The sequence below is a fragment of the Podarcis melisellensis genome, assembly GCF_964234715.1.
Source record: "Podarcis melisellensis genome assembly, chromosome: 9".
Taxonomy (NCBI): domain Eukaryota; kingdom Metazoa; phylum Chordata; class Lepidosauria; order Squamata; family Lacertidae; genus Podarcis; species Podarcis melisellensis.
Genome location: NC_138541.1, coordinates 68285048 through 68298747, shown reverse-complemented (window position 1 = coordinate 68298747; position 13700 = coordinate 68285048). Strand labels below are relative to the sequence as shown.

The window sequence follows — 13700 nt, the reverse complement described above, 5'->3', positions numbered from 1 at the left end:
TCTGGAAAATAAGGACATTGGAGGGTCTGCAATCCAGGACAGGCAGACGGCCAATCTCCTAGACACTGGAGCCACTCACCTACAGTGCCTCCATCTTCCCAGGGTTCAGTTTGTTATCCCTCATCCATTCCACATCTAAATACAGACAGTGTTCCAGACCATGGTCTGCCTCTCCTGACATAGATGTTAAAGAGAAATAGAAATAGGAAATAGGGCCAGATACACAGTCCCTTGCACTCTGGAAATGTTCCTGCAGTTAGGGATGAAGCTACTGTCCAACTGTGCCTCCAATACTCATCCCATAGATCCAGTCAAGAAGACTGCTGGGCCCATGGCATCAAAAGCTGCCAGCAGATCAAGAAGCAGAACTGGAGATGCACCCCCTGTCCTACTCTTAATACAGGTCTTCCATCAGGGAGACCGAGGCTGATTTAGTCCCAAACCCCACCTGAAGCCAGGCAGATACAGATATTCCATTTCCTCCAGGAACTCCTGCAAATGATCTGCTGCCACTCTCTGTTCCAACACAGCGTAAGGCAGTTTCCTGCCTTCCTATGGAATCCGTTGGGAATTGGCTATTATAGCTTATTATGCTTCATTATAGTGAAAAACGTTACAGGAGAATGTGTTTCATTCTCTTGATTAACAAGCCTGTATTTAAATCAATAGATATCATTTACCTGTATTCTCGATCTTTTTAGTCTTACGCAGTTTGTCTATTTTCCCCTCTTGGCAGCAAGAGAGATTCTGTATACAATAACGCTTTAGTCCCAAAAGTTCTGAAAGAGAAGACATATTTCATAATTTTCAATTCACAGCATACGAGGAGTCTTGTTTTCTGAATAAGTATTGATCTGCAGTTTGCAGAATATGCCAAGCCTGAGAGCATTTCTTTTAATTAAAAGGCATAGACTTGGATGTTGTTGGTAGACAGCAAGAGTGGCTTTGGTGCCTTCAGTTTGACAGCTCTTTTTATTTGCTCTAGAATGGAATTAGACAAATGACAAATTTTCATGTGAGATATATGCATGAAAAACTGCCTCACACAGTGGCATCCACAGAGGGGAAGCTAACCAGGGAATATGTTTTCTCCATGTGGTCTGGAGTGAGATCTTTGTAGTCAGGAGGGCGGGGCAATATCTGCTTTTGAACATCGTGATATATCACCAGCTAAATATTGTGATATACCGATATATCACAATGTCTGAAATAAGGATGAAAGTATGTAGAGGTGAATAGGGAGGCTAGGTGAGATCTAGTGTTCAACTTTGTGATCTGTCCCCAGCTATACATCACAATATACCAATATATCATAATTTCTAAAATAAAGATGCAGTTATGTAGAAGCACTGGCTGGCTTCACAGTTTTCCCCACATTGTGATTTTTGCATAGCGCACTCACTATCATGATTCACAATGCAGTGGTACCTCGAGTTACAAACACCTCGGGTTATAAATGCCTCAGGTTACAAACTCTGCTAACCTGGAAGAGTTACCTTGAGAGAATGGAAATCGTGTGCTAGTGGCGCAGCGGCAGCAAGAGGCCCCATTAGCGAAAGCACACCTCTAGTTAAGAACAATTTCAGGTTAAGAATGGACCTCCTGAACGAATTAAGTTTGTAACTAGAGGTACCATTGTATATCACCAGGTCAAAAATTATGAAGCCAGTATCATGATATGGACTTGAAACTGGTTTTGGACAATATATCACTCAGCCCTAATACACATCATGATTCGTGATATATTGCCAGCTCAAAAACAATGAAACCGATATGATATGAATGATACACTGTATTGATCTATCACCCAGCCCTAGTAGTCAGCATTGATGAGACAGAACTCGATCCCAATCAAGATGGACCCAGACTCAATTTCTCCAGCAGTGTTATGCCCAGCTCATTAGCTTTGCCAATGGTGCAGTGACGTCACCACACTCTCAACATTGTGGGTGCCTTGGGGCATCGGACAGATGGCCCCTGTCTTGACTTCTGATGTAGCAACCTCACTATTCCCTTGATTGTGGATATGTAGCTTTGTGTTGGCTAGGACTGCCTCAGCCACATCTGAAAGTTATGAATGTTGTGAATCCTGGAAGAGTGGTTAGCCTTGATCATGTGTTATTCACACCTTCCACCAGGTGAATAGACTGAACGTGTAGAGGAAGAGCAGGATGACTCTCTGTGCCTCTTCACTTCCCCATGTTGATGAGCCATGCAACATCTGCATTCCAGGAAGGTGCATGGATTGCCACACACATACACTGAAAGAGGCATGATCTGTGCTCATTGGAGTCACAAGAGAGGGAAGGACACAAAAAATTGCTGCATACCGTTCCACCTCTAAACAGAGGTGAGGCAGAACTGCAGATAGTGTGGGGAGGCATCATTCTGTTGTCCTGCCTGTCCTTTGGGCAGCAGACATTTTGGAGAATGTATGGATAGGGTCATTGTCATAGCTATGGCAAACGACAGGGGTGGGGGGAAGCCTATAGATTTAGTTGGCAAACTCATCGCTTCCTCCCTTGCATTGCATATACAAAGCCTCCAGATTTTGTAGTCCATATCAAGAGATGCAAACAGGCCATGCTTATGTCTTCAATGTGCAATGGCCTAGAGTAGACTTAGTCAGGTGTTTAGACAGACTCTCTTTTCTATGACTGATGTTTCTTAAAGTCAACCAACAAACTTAAACTAGCACTGGGACAAGCAAAGGAGGATCAATATGGCTAACGTGATGCAATAACCTGTACAAACAAGCCACACTGCAATTAAATGAACACACCCAAGCAAGCTCTGGACCCTGCAATCTCTCACAATATCAGTAAGTAAGTAAGCATATAAATAAAGGACCTACCCACATGATACTGACACAAACCACTACACTAACACTAGGCTTTTAATGTTTGATGCATTACTGTATTTTAATATTTTGTTGGAAGCAGCCCAGAGTGGCTGGGGAAGACCAGCCAGATGGGCGGGGTATAAATAATATATTATTATTATTATTATTATTATTATTATTATTATTATTATTACAGTGGTACCTCGCAAGACGAATGCCTCGTAAGACGAAAAACTCGCAAGACGAAAGAGTTTTTCGTTTTTTGAGTTGCTTCGCAAGACGTCTTGCAAGTTTGTTTCCTTTTTCTTAAAACCGTTAATACCCAGGGTGCATTGCTTGAAGAGGTGCAGTTGCGACTTGACTTCGAGGAGCAACTCATAGCACGCGCTGTTGTAGCCTTTTTTGAGGTTTTTGAAGGCTTTTTTGAGGTTTTTGAATCCGTCCTTCGCAAGACGAAAAATTCGCAAGATGAAAAAACTTGCAGAACGAATTAATTTCGTCTTGCGAGGTACCACTGTATTATTATTATTATTATTAGCAACAGAACAAAAGAACAATCCTCTCCTCTCTCCCGCAACTGTAAGATGTCTATGACAAAAGTGTTTTTCCCTAAATGTAAACAAACTGTGAAAAGGACTTTATGAATTGAAAGTGAAGATGATGGTTGTTTTGTAACACAAAAAAATTCAATGGAAACAGCTATGACTGTCCTCTGCAAAACAATTGGTTCAGTCTACGTTTTGTTTCCACAGTTGTGCACTTGAGACAGCACATGGTTGCTTAGGGAAAAAAACACTTTAGGTAGCTTTCTACATGCAAGCTCCTCACTCACGGGGAAGAAAGAGCATGTGAACTGAGCGCATGTGAAGTCTCCACATCCCCAGTTAATGATATGTGGGTGGTGGGTACATGCTCCTCCACCACTGAAAGAAGACTATCAACCATGGAAACACGTGAACCCAAAATGTTCACAACTGCAGCAGCAAGCAAGGATGTCTGCAGCACTTTAATTTATTGCTAGTTAAACCCCTGAGCAGATGAAAGCAAGAGAAGTCTAATAAACATGTGTGTTGAATTGCAACTGATGTTTCCCCCCCTCCCCGGTTTCCTTATTAAATATGCTGACTTCTTCATTGGAAATTGCTGTTTCCATGCTCACAAATCTTCTGTTTGTTTCTTCCTCGACAGTGGGCACTATAAAGGTGTCAGTTCGTGAACAATGCTTGCAAAATGCCACTCATAAGAAATCCCTAGTATTTACCCTTAATCCTCTTTATTGATACTCGTATATTTTAGTTTCTGTCTGTCTTCACCTGTAGCTGAGATTACCAGCCACCGGAAAACTCAAAATGTAAATCAGTCTTGACATTTTGAACCTACAGCAGTTTCAGACAGCTCGCAATTTGTTCCAGGGTGCAGTTTCCAAATGGCAGAGCAAACCCTGCGACAAACAACATGGACATGGGTCCAGTTCAGATGATCTGCAAGCAACACTCATATTGTTGCCTGTGGATGGCTTACAAATGGTAGGAATCACAGGGAGGTGCAGATTGCCCGACTCAAGTGTTTTCACATGAGGCCTGTATGGGGGTCTGTTGTGATTTGTGTGATTGCTTCAGGATTCCCCCCCCCCGCTATTATCACAAAACAGAAGCAGCCACACATAGAAAGAGCATCTGAGCAGTTCCAAGTGTATAAACTAGGCCAGTGGCCACCAGGATTCCACATGGATCCTCCATGTTGTTACTGTTGTTGTTGTTGTTGTTTAGTCGTTTAGTCGTGTCCAACTCTTTGTGACCCCATGGACCAGAGCACGCCAGGCACTCCTGTCTTCCACTGCCTCCCGCAGTTTGGTCAAACTCATGCTGGTAGATTCGAGAACACTGTCTAACCACCTCGTCCTCTGTCGTCCACTTCTCCATGTGCCCTCAATCTTTCCCAACATTAGGGTCTTTTCCAGGGAGTCTTCTCTTCTCATGAGGTGGCCAAAGTATTGGAGCCTCAGCTTCAGGATCTGTCCTTCCAGTCCAGCTCTCACTTCCATACTTCACAGCTGGAAAAACCATAGCTTTAACTATATGGACCCTTGTTGGCAAGGTGATGTCTCTGCTTTTTAAGATGCTGTCTAGGTTTGTCATTGTCCGTGGAGTTTTCTTGTTGTTACTGTAAAAGTGTTCTTTTCAATCTAGCATCTGAAGTGCAAAAGAAAAGAAGGAAACAAGATTTCATTTGCTTGTATGAGTTTTTAATTAAAGTGGTACCTTGGTTCTCGAACTTAATCTGTTCCGGGAGTCTGTTCGACTCCCAAAACTGTTCGAAAACCATGGCGCAGCTTCCGATTGGCTGCAGGAGCTTCCTGCACTCATGTGGAAGCCATGTCTGACGTTAGGCTTCCGAGAAACGTTCAAAAACTGGAATACTTCCCTCAGGGTTTGCGGTGTTTGGGAGCTGATTTGTTCCAGAGCCAAGCCGTTCCAGTACCAAGGTACCACTGTATTAGGAAAAAGTCTGTCAATGATAGGAAGAGAAGGAAAATAAGCAGAGCGTTGTTTTATTGTAAAAGATATGGGACATAGGTTGAATATTGCGGAGTACTACGTTGTTAGTTTGTTTTAATAGTATTTTAAGTGGCGCAGGACGTGGGTGGCACTGTGGGTTAAACCACAGAGCCTAGGACTTACTGATCAGAAGGTTGGTGGTTCGAATCCACTCGACAGGGTGAGCTCCCGTTGCTCAGTCCCTGCTCCTGCCAACCTAGCAGTTCGAAAGCACGTCAGAGTGCAAATAGATAAATAGGTATTGTTCCGGCGGGAAGGTAAACGGTGTTTCCGTGTGCTGCTCTGGTTTTCCAGAAGCAGCTTAGTCATGCTGGCCACATGACCCGGAAGCTGTACGCTGGCTCCCTCAGCCAATAAAGCAAGATGAGCGCCACAACCCCAGAGTCTGCCACAACTGGACCTAATGGTCAGGGGTCCCTTTACCTTTAAAGATCCACTTAGTCCCTCATTTTGTTTCCAACCGTGAACAGAGAGAAGCTCTGGAAAGCTCAGCAGAGGGAATGAAGGCCACAGTCCTGTCCTCTCATTTGTCCCCGACAACTGCTATTCAGAGGTACAGAGGCTGCATTTAGTTATCTTGTCTGTCCCTTAAAATCAGCTAAGGAGGATCTCCACCAAGTCTGTGGATCTCTGAGGTGCAGTTATCGTTATGTGGAAGATGGCATTCTCCGTGATGGTGTCCAAACCCTGAAACATCTTGAGAGGCTAATTTATCTTCCTCTCCCCCAGTCTTCCGAAAGAAGATTGGTGAAGGGCATTTTGTTTAGATGAGCCTTCAGCTTAGATTAATTTGTATGCCTCCAATATTAATATTTTTTAAGGGTTCTGCTGCTTTATGCTTATGCCAGTGTTCCTCTTGTTCTTGCTTTTGATAATTTTGTGATACTGTTTGATGCTGTTTCAGTGTTTTTTATTTTGAGGGTATTCTACTTCGGTAGCTTGGGAGTGTGTATTTGCCCTGAAGAAGTCTACTTGCCATACCCTGCTGCAACTAAGTTGAAGGCACCGTACTTGCAATGATTGAAATCGTATTCCTCTCCAGTTTAGTCCTGCCCCCATTTTTCTTCTGTTGTCTCCTCTGTAGTCATCTAGACTGTAAACCTCTTGAAGCAGCAATCTCCCTTCTCCTTCTTTTGTAAAGCACCATGTACATGGAAGGTAGTATATAAATGAATAAAGCATTTCTATTATGACCAATAGCCATTGGAAGATCTAACCTCCATTAATTTAATTATTAAAAAGTTATCTAAGCTAGTGGGCATGCCTAGCAACCATAAGGTAAAGGGACCCCTGACCATTAGGTCCAGTCGTGACCAACTCTGGGGTTGCGGTGCTCATCTCACTTTATTGGCTGAGGGAGCTGGCGTACAGCTTCCGGGTCATGTGGCCAGCATGACTAAGCCACTTCTGGCGAACCAGAGCAGCGCACAGAAACACCGTTTACCTTCCCGTCGGAGCGGTACCTATTTATCTACTTGCACTTTGACGTGCTTTTGAACTGCTAGGTTGGCAGGAGCTGGGACCGAGCAACGGGCGCTCACCCCATCATGGGGATTCAAACCGCCGACCTTCTGATCGGCAAGTCCTTGTCTCTGTGGTTTAACCCACAGCGCCACCCGTGTCCCTCTAGCAACCATAGCCAAGCCAAATTTATAAGTCCTTCCTCCTCTGATAACAACAAGTACTGCTGGTTATATATCCTGTTCTTCTCCAGAACATCCTCCTACCCCATCAGCTAATCTAGGAAGTATAAAATATAATTTGTCTCTGCTGGCCAATGGCAAGGTCTTTGCTCTCCCCCACCTGCTCCCAGCTGTAGGGTGGTGACCCACTGATGGAGTTGTCTATCAAGACTCCAGTCCACCAGAAGAGGGACAAGAGGTAAAGGGTGCCAGAACTGGGAAGTAAAACATATGCAGAAATGGAAAATATATGGTCTAATGAGGCTAGCCTGGAGACTACTGTTTGTGGCATTATAAGCAGAAAGCAAGGGATTAATGGCAAAACCTTAGAAAATGCCACTGGTCAGTGGGAGAGAAGAAGATATTTCAATAAAAGAACCGAACGAGCTGTCAGTGTGATGTGAAGCCCCAGTAAATTGATGTCATAACATTCCCAGAATGAAAAGACCTTGCGGGGAGTGAGTGTCCCGTGGTATCAAAGCTAACAGAGAGATCAAGGAAAGAAAAGTATGCAGAGGAGACCCGGCAAGAAAGAGATGGGTGCCGTAGAAGACAAGACAAATGATGTACTCTGCCATATACCTGAAATGGTTCTTTCAGCTGTTGTGGCCACCCATGGCGGTTAATTAATTAGACGACCTTCCTGATACAGTGATTAATGGCATAATGGGTGTAAATAGATCTATGCTAATTAATAATGTGGCTGTCACCAAAGTACTTGGGCACCATAGGAACTGTGAATAAGGTTTGCTTCATATGCGACAGTTCTCCTTTGTAGATACACTATCTCCTATCTGGAGTGCATGTTGTTGCTGGTAAAGTGCTTTTGGGTTCTTGCCTCCTAATTCAGATATATGATATATCTAGGGCTGGGTTTGCACCAGCAGTTTCCATGTTGTTGTTGTTTAGTCGTTTAGTCGTGTCCGACTCTTTGTGACCCCCAGGACCAGAGCACGCCAGGCACTCCTGCCCTCCACTGCCTCCCGCATTTTGGTCAAACTCATGCTGGTAGCTTCAAGAACACTGTCCAACCATCTCGTCCTCTGACGTCCCCTTCTCCTTGTGCCCTCCATCTTTCCCAACATCAGGGTCTTTTCCAGGGAGTCTTCTCTTCTCATGAGGTGGCCAAAGTATTGGAGCCTCAGCTTCAGGATCTGTCCTTCCAGTCAGCACTCAGGGCTGATTTCCTTCAGAATGGAGAGGTTTGATCTTCTTGCAGCCCATGGGACTCTCAAGAGTCTTCTCCAGCACCAGAATTCAAAAGCATCAATTCTTCGGTGATCAGCCTTCTTTATGGTTCAGCTCTCACTTCCATACATCACTACTGGGAAAACCATGGCTTTAATTATACAGACCTTTGTTGATAAGGTGATGCAGTTTCCATACAATCTGCTTTTCATACATACATGAGGAGAACATGGTTTAATCACTGTATATTGAGCTGTCCTCAAAGACAGCGTGAAAACCACAGTTAGTACAGAATGCAGCTGCCAGAATTTTAGGTAGGACTAGTGGTTGGGAACCCATCACACGGATGTTGAAAGAGTTTGACTGGCTTCCTTTCTACTTCTGAGCTCATTTCAAGGTATCTGAATGAACATCTGCTCCCAACCTGACCTGCTCATATTCTGAGGTCATCTGCTGATTCTCTTTAAGCAGAGGTGAGGCAGGGGCTGACCAGAGGGAGGACATTTTTAGCGGTTGTTCCTTGTTTGTGGAACACTTTCCCCAAGGAAGTTCAGGTGATGCCTTCACTGCTACCTTTTTTTTGCTGCCAGGCAAATCATGCCAGGCCTTTCAAATATTTTTAGTTTAGCTGTTTTAGGCTGGAATCCAGTACAGTATACACTTGCATTGAACCTAATAGGACTTCTGTATGCACATCTAGAAGGGACGGGGGTGGCGCTGTGGGTTAAACCACACAGCCTAGGACTTGCCAATCAGAAGGTCGGTGGTTTGAATCCCCACTATGGGGTGAGCTCCTGTTGCTCGGTCCCTGCTCCTGCCAACCTAGCAGTTCGAAAGCATGTCAAAGTGCAAGTAGATAAATAGGTATCGCTCTGGTAGGAAGGTAAACGGTGTTTCTGTGCGCTGCTCTAGTTCGCCAGAAGCAGCTTAGTCCTGCTGCCCACATGACCTGGAAGCTGTACGCCGGCTCCCTCGGCCAGTAAAGCGAGATGAGAGCCGCAACCCCAGAGTCGTCTGTGACTGGACCTAATGGTCCTGTGATCTTTCCCTGTCTGCACTCAGCTTCTTAGTTTTCATGAACTTTATCAAAGAGGTGCAAGTTTGTTGTGCAGATTGAATTTTACGTAGTACCATTTCCCTGCCCCCTCTTAGTCACACACAAACACACACACTAACTATGGCATGTATGCATGTGGTTTACCATTTCCTCACCATTATATGACTAATTTTCCTCACAAAAAAATGAACTTGGGTTCGATAATGATCCTAGAAACTTGTTATCAGGCCACTTTGAAATTCTTTCCTCCTCCTCCTCCTTCAACATCATCATCATCAACAACATACTGCATATATTCTTTGAGGTGCTGTGTGGATATGGAAGTGCTATTGCAATAATTCAGCATTTGGCATAAAAAAAGAAAGAAAACCCGAAGCATGAAATACTGAGCGGAAGAAACGTATGTGTTTGGGAAATGCATGAAGATTATTCTGGGCCAATGAGGGAGAGAAAAAAATGAAATGAAATGTGACAAGGTTATTTGAGCAGCTTCAGCCTAGGAATCCAGCCTCAGAAACCTTGTCTGCGCATCCAATTTAACAGTAGTTTAACACCCTTTGGTGTCTGTGGTGTTCACACTAAATTGAAGGAAGGAGTGTGTATTCTATCCCCTAAAGGAGTGTGGACTCTTTCCCCTATAGAGCCAAGGGCACTTCTCCTCCATAACCCCTATACAAGTATCTCGGGTTACAGATGCTTCAGGTTACAGACGCTTCAGGTTACAGACTCTGCTAACCCAGAAATAGTACCTCGGGTTAAGAACTTTTCTTCAGGATGAGAAAAGAAATCGTGTTCTGGCGGTGCGGCGGCAGCAGGAGGCCCCATTAGCTAAAGTGGTGCTTCAGGTTAAGAACAGTTTCAGGTTAAGAACGGACCTCCAGAATGAATTAAGTTCTTATCCCAAGGTACCACTGTACCACAAGCCATCTGTGTGAATGTATCTCCTCTGCCTGAAGATCACCTGGGCAGCACGACACTATTCTGGCTTTGTGCTCTACAAGCCGAGGGAAGTTTGAACTAGCCCCCATTCTCCAGAGATAAGAGACCTCTGTATTTTAAAATTAGAATAGTCTGTTTCCAGGGCAAAACTTAGCTAAGAGTCTTCCTCTTATACCCCCCCCCCCAAAAAAAGAAGAATGGGAGAAAATGAGTTGAATAGTTGGTGCAGCATGGCAGCAGTGCGCAATTTAACTGAGGATGTTGGGAAATCTTGCCCACGGCTTGGAAATAATGAGCTCCTGACGTGTTTTCTAATCAAAGTATCGGCATGGAGTCACCATGTTTAGCAAACGTCCTATCACCAAGGAAGCAGTACATCAAAAGTTCACTGTGGATATTATTATTTTGTGCCTCACCTTTACATTATAGGTGTCTTTCTTAGCACCTCTTCTTATAATAGTTTAAAGTCTCCCCCCCAAATAAAAGAAACCAGTAGATGTGTGTGAACAGCGTCCGTTATCACATTTGTTCCAGCTTCAGTGAACCAAGAGCCACGCCTGTCGTCCTCAGTTATCTTTGTACGCAGCACTGTTTTGAGCAGAGGTTTAATACACAAAAGATTGTTTCCCCCAAGATTTAGGTACCTCATAAATCAAGCTGACAAGTCACGTGGCCAGGTTTCCTCTTCTATTTTGTCTATGGTATGCAGACAGATTATACAGTAGCGTCCTCAATGGCTTATTGTCTAATAATGTCAGAGGGCTGTGTTCTTCACATGCTATATTAGACGCTACCTAGGCAATTCTCTGCCTAAATATTTCGCGTGTGCATGGGTGACAAATAGTAAAGACACATTTCTGCACCTTTGAGTTTGCTGTGAAAGCAGAGGAGGCTTAAAACCATCACATTTTTTGGGGGGGGGGAGGGGCTTTCCTTTGTAGGAGTATCAGGACACACAGTGATTCCCACACATTGACTTGCTCCATCTGAACATGTTGCCACGATGCTTTCTTAGTGTGGAACTATCAAGATGCACAATTATATTTCCAAGAACATAGAAAATCAGGTCATTTATTATTATTATTTTTTAAAAAATCATCATACACAGTCAATTTGGACAAAACGTGTTCTTCCTAACAGAGAGCACGTGTTGCGGTTGGGGCCTGCAGGCCACCTCACTGTTACTGTGCGGATGTTTGGAGGGGATTCAGGCAGTGATTGGGTAAATTGAGTCTCCGGGAAGATTTCCTTGTTGCCAATTTGGAGGAGGGGTCAGAGGTTTTAAATGCTGGACGCCCAGCTTTGGGCGTCCTCTTGGGCTGCTTGCACTGGATCACCCGCCCACCCTCCCTGAATTGAGGGGGTTATTTGCATTTGACATTGCATTTGACATTGCCTGTCATGGGGTTGCCTGCTTTGGGGGCAGGGGCCTGGTAGGAATTTTGTCCATTTGGCTGATTGGCTGGTGTCATTTGGTTTTTGCCTACTGCGTAGCAAATCATCACAACTTGTAAGGTTGACGGTTAGGCATTGGTTAAAATTGGTTGGTGTAGGGGTAAGTGCCTACCCCTCCAATGGTGGTGCGGAAAGGGAATTCCGCTAAAGGAATCTAGGGGCTTGCCATCCTTTCGTCCTAGTCCCTGGCATCGGGCTTGGGCTGTGCAAGCCCCTGGGAGCATGCGGGTGAGAAGTGAGGGACTGATGCCCAGCTTCATTTCTCCCCAATATTGTTTTCCCTGACTGGCTTCCGCTGGAACCTGGAAGTCAGTTCTGTCCCTGGGGCAAGGACAGATAGTTGTAACCAATGCCTAAGCAACCACTCACATGTGTGTATTTAAATAAAGTTGCGGCCAAAATCATGCCAAAAACCTTAAACAAAATTTGATGTGTGATGTGTGAGTTATTGGGGTGGCTTGGGGACCTCGACACGCAAACAGTTGCAAACCAGTTGGAGGAAGAAATGGGATAATGCTCTACCAGATAACACTTGCATAGTTTCTGTGTGCGTAAAACTGCAGTGTATGGGGGCCTGACTCATACTGTTGACAGGATACGTAAAGTTTTGGGAACTAGCAAATGGTTCAGGCCTACATATATGTTATGCAAATTTCCATTGTGAGCTTTTATAACGTTTCTTTTCATAGCGTTTCATAGCGTTTTTTTATAGCTGTATAGATCCACCCCTAAGCTTCAGAGGTGTCTGGTCAATACCTGGATTTGTGGGTTTATACACACCCCCTTGAGTTCTGTGGATTTGAATGGAATCTATAAATATGGTTTCTTCCCTTTTTTTCCCCATATCAGCAATCTACGTTGATGGCGTCCAACTGAAAGGCTACTTTGTGTGGTCCCTTTTGGACAACTTTGAGTGGACCTGCGGATACAGATCTCGCTTTGGACTCTTCCATGTGGACTTCGAAAATCCGGCTCTCCCTCGAGCTCCTTACAAATCGGCCATTGAATACGCCAAAGTTATTGCCAACAATGGACTGATGAAATCACATGGTTGACAACTGTCTGTTAATAATAAACGTTGGCCACTTGCAAGAGAGGCACATGCCGTGAAATTGTCAAAAATAAACCAAGCTGAATTTTGATTTTCAATAACTATTTCTCAAAAAGCAGAAGCAGAAATCAGAGCAATAACTATGCAGAAAGGGGAAGTGAACCTATAAAGTTTGAAAGTTTGAATTTAAAATAAATAAATACAAAATAAATACAAATAAAATAAATAAATAAAATATATTAACATTTTCTGTAATGTTTAAAATACTTTTGACTTAAGGGATTCAGAGAGTGATGTCATATATTAAAGGTAAAGGGACGCCCGACCATTAGGGGTTGCGGCGCTCATCTCGCTTTATTGGCCAAGGGAGCTGGCGTACAGCTTCCGGGTCATGTGGCCAGCAGAACAGTGCACGGAATCGCCGTTTACCTTCCTGCTGGAAGGTATTTACCTATTTATCTACTTGCACTTTGACGTGCTTTCGAACTGCTAGGTTGGCAGGAGCAGGGACCGAGCAACAGGAGCTCACCCCGTCATTGCGGGGATTCGAACCGCCGACCTTCTGATCGGCAAGTCCTAGGCTCTGTGGTTTAACCCACAGCGCCACCCGTGTCCCCCAGATGTCATATATTATACAGCAATGTTGGGTTGCTATCAAGTGGACACATGTCTGGGAGTCGCAGCCAAAGTAGCTGCATTAGAAACACACAGAAATGAGCTACTCTTTCCTCTCCTTTTACAATGAATGGGATAGTTTGATGCTTATTCATTTTCTTGACCATCTGTTTGTCTGACATAGAGGAAGCACATTTGGAGGACTGTTCAGTATCTGTCTACTTATACACAGCCAGATTCCTGAAGAGCACACTTTTTCAGAACTACAGAATTACTGTATGTATTTGTCTGTTATAGGTTCTGGTACTAAGAT

The 13700-nt window shown here is 44.2% G+C and overlaps 1 protein-coding gene across 4 annotated transcripts in view; it reads left to right on the top strand.

Annotated features, from left to right (window-relative positions):
* LOC309377364 (cytosolic beta-glucosidase-like) overlaps positions 1–13007 on the top strand; it is a 107480-nt gene extending 94473 nt beyond the window's left edge. For all 4 annotated transcript variants that reach the window (XM_081924552.1, XM_081924554.1, XM_081924551.1 and 1 more), the window contains exon 6: positions 12571–13007. In XM_081924552.1, the coding sequence (XP_081780678.1) occupies positions 12571–12776 (206 nt within the window). In that variant the 3' untranslated portion in view covers positions 12777–13007. The remainder of the gene's footprint in view (positions 1–12570) is intronic.
* Positions 13008–13700: the final 693 nt, after the last annotated feature.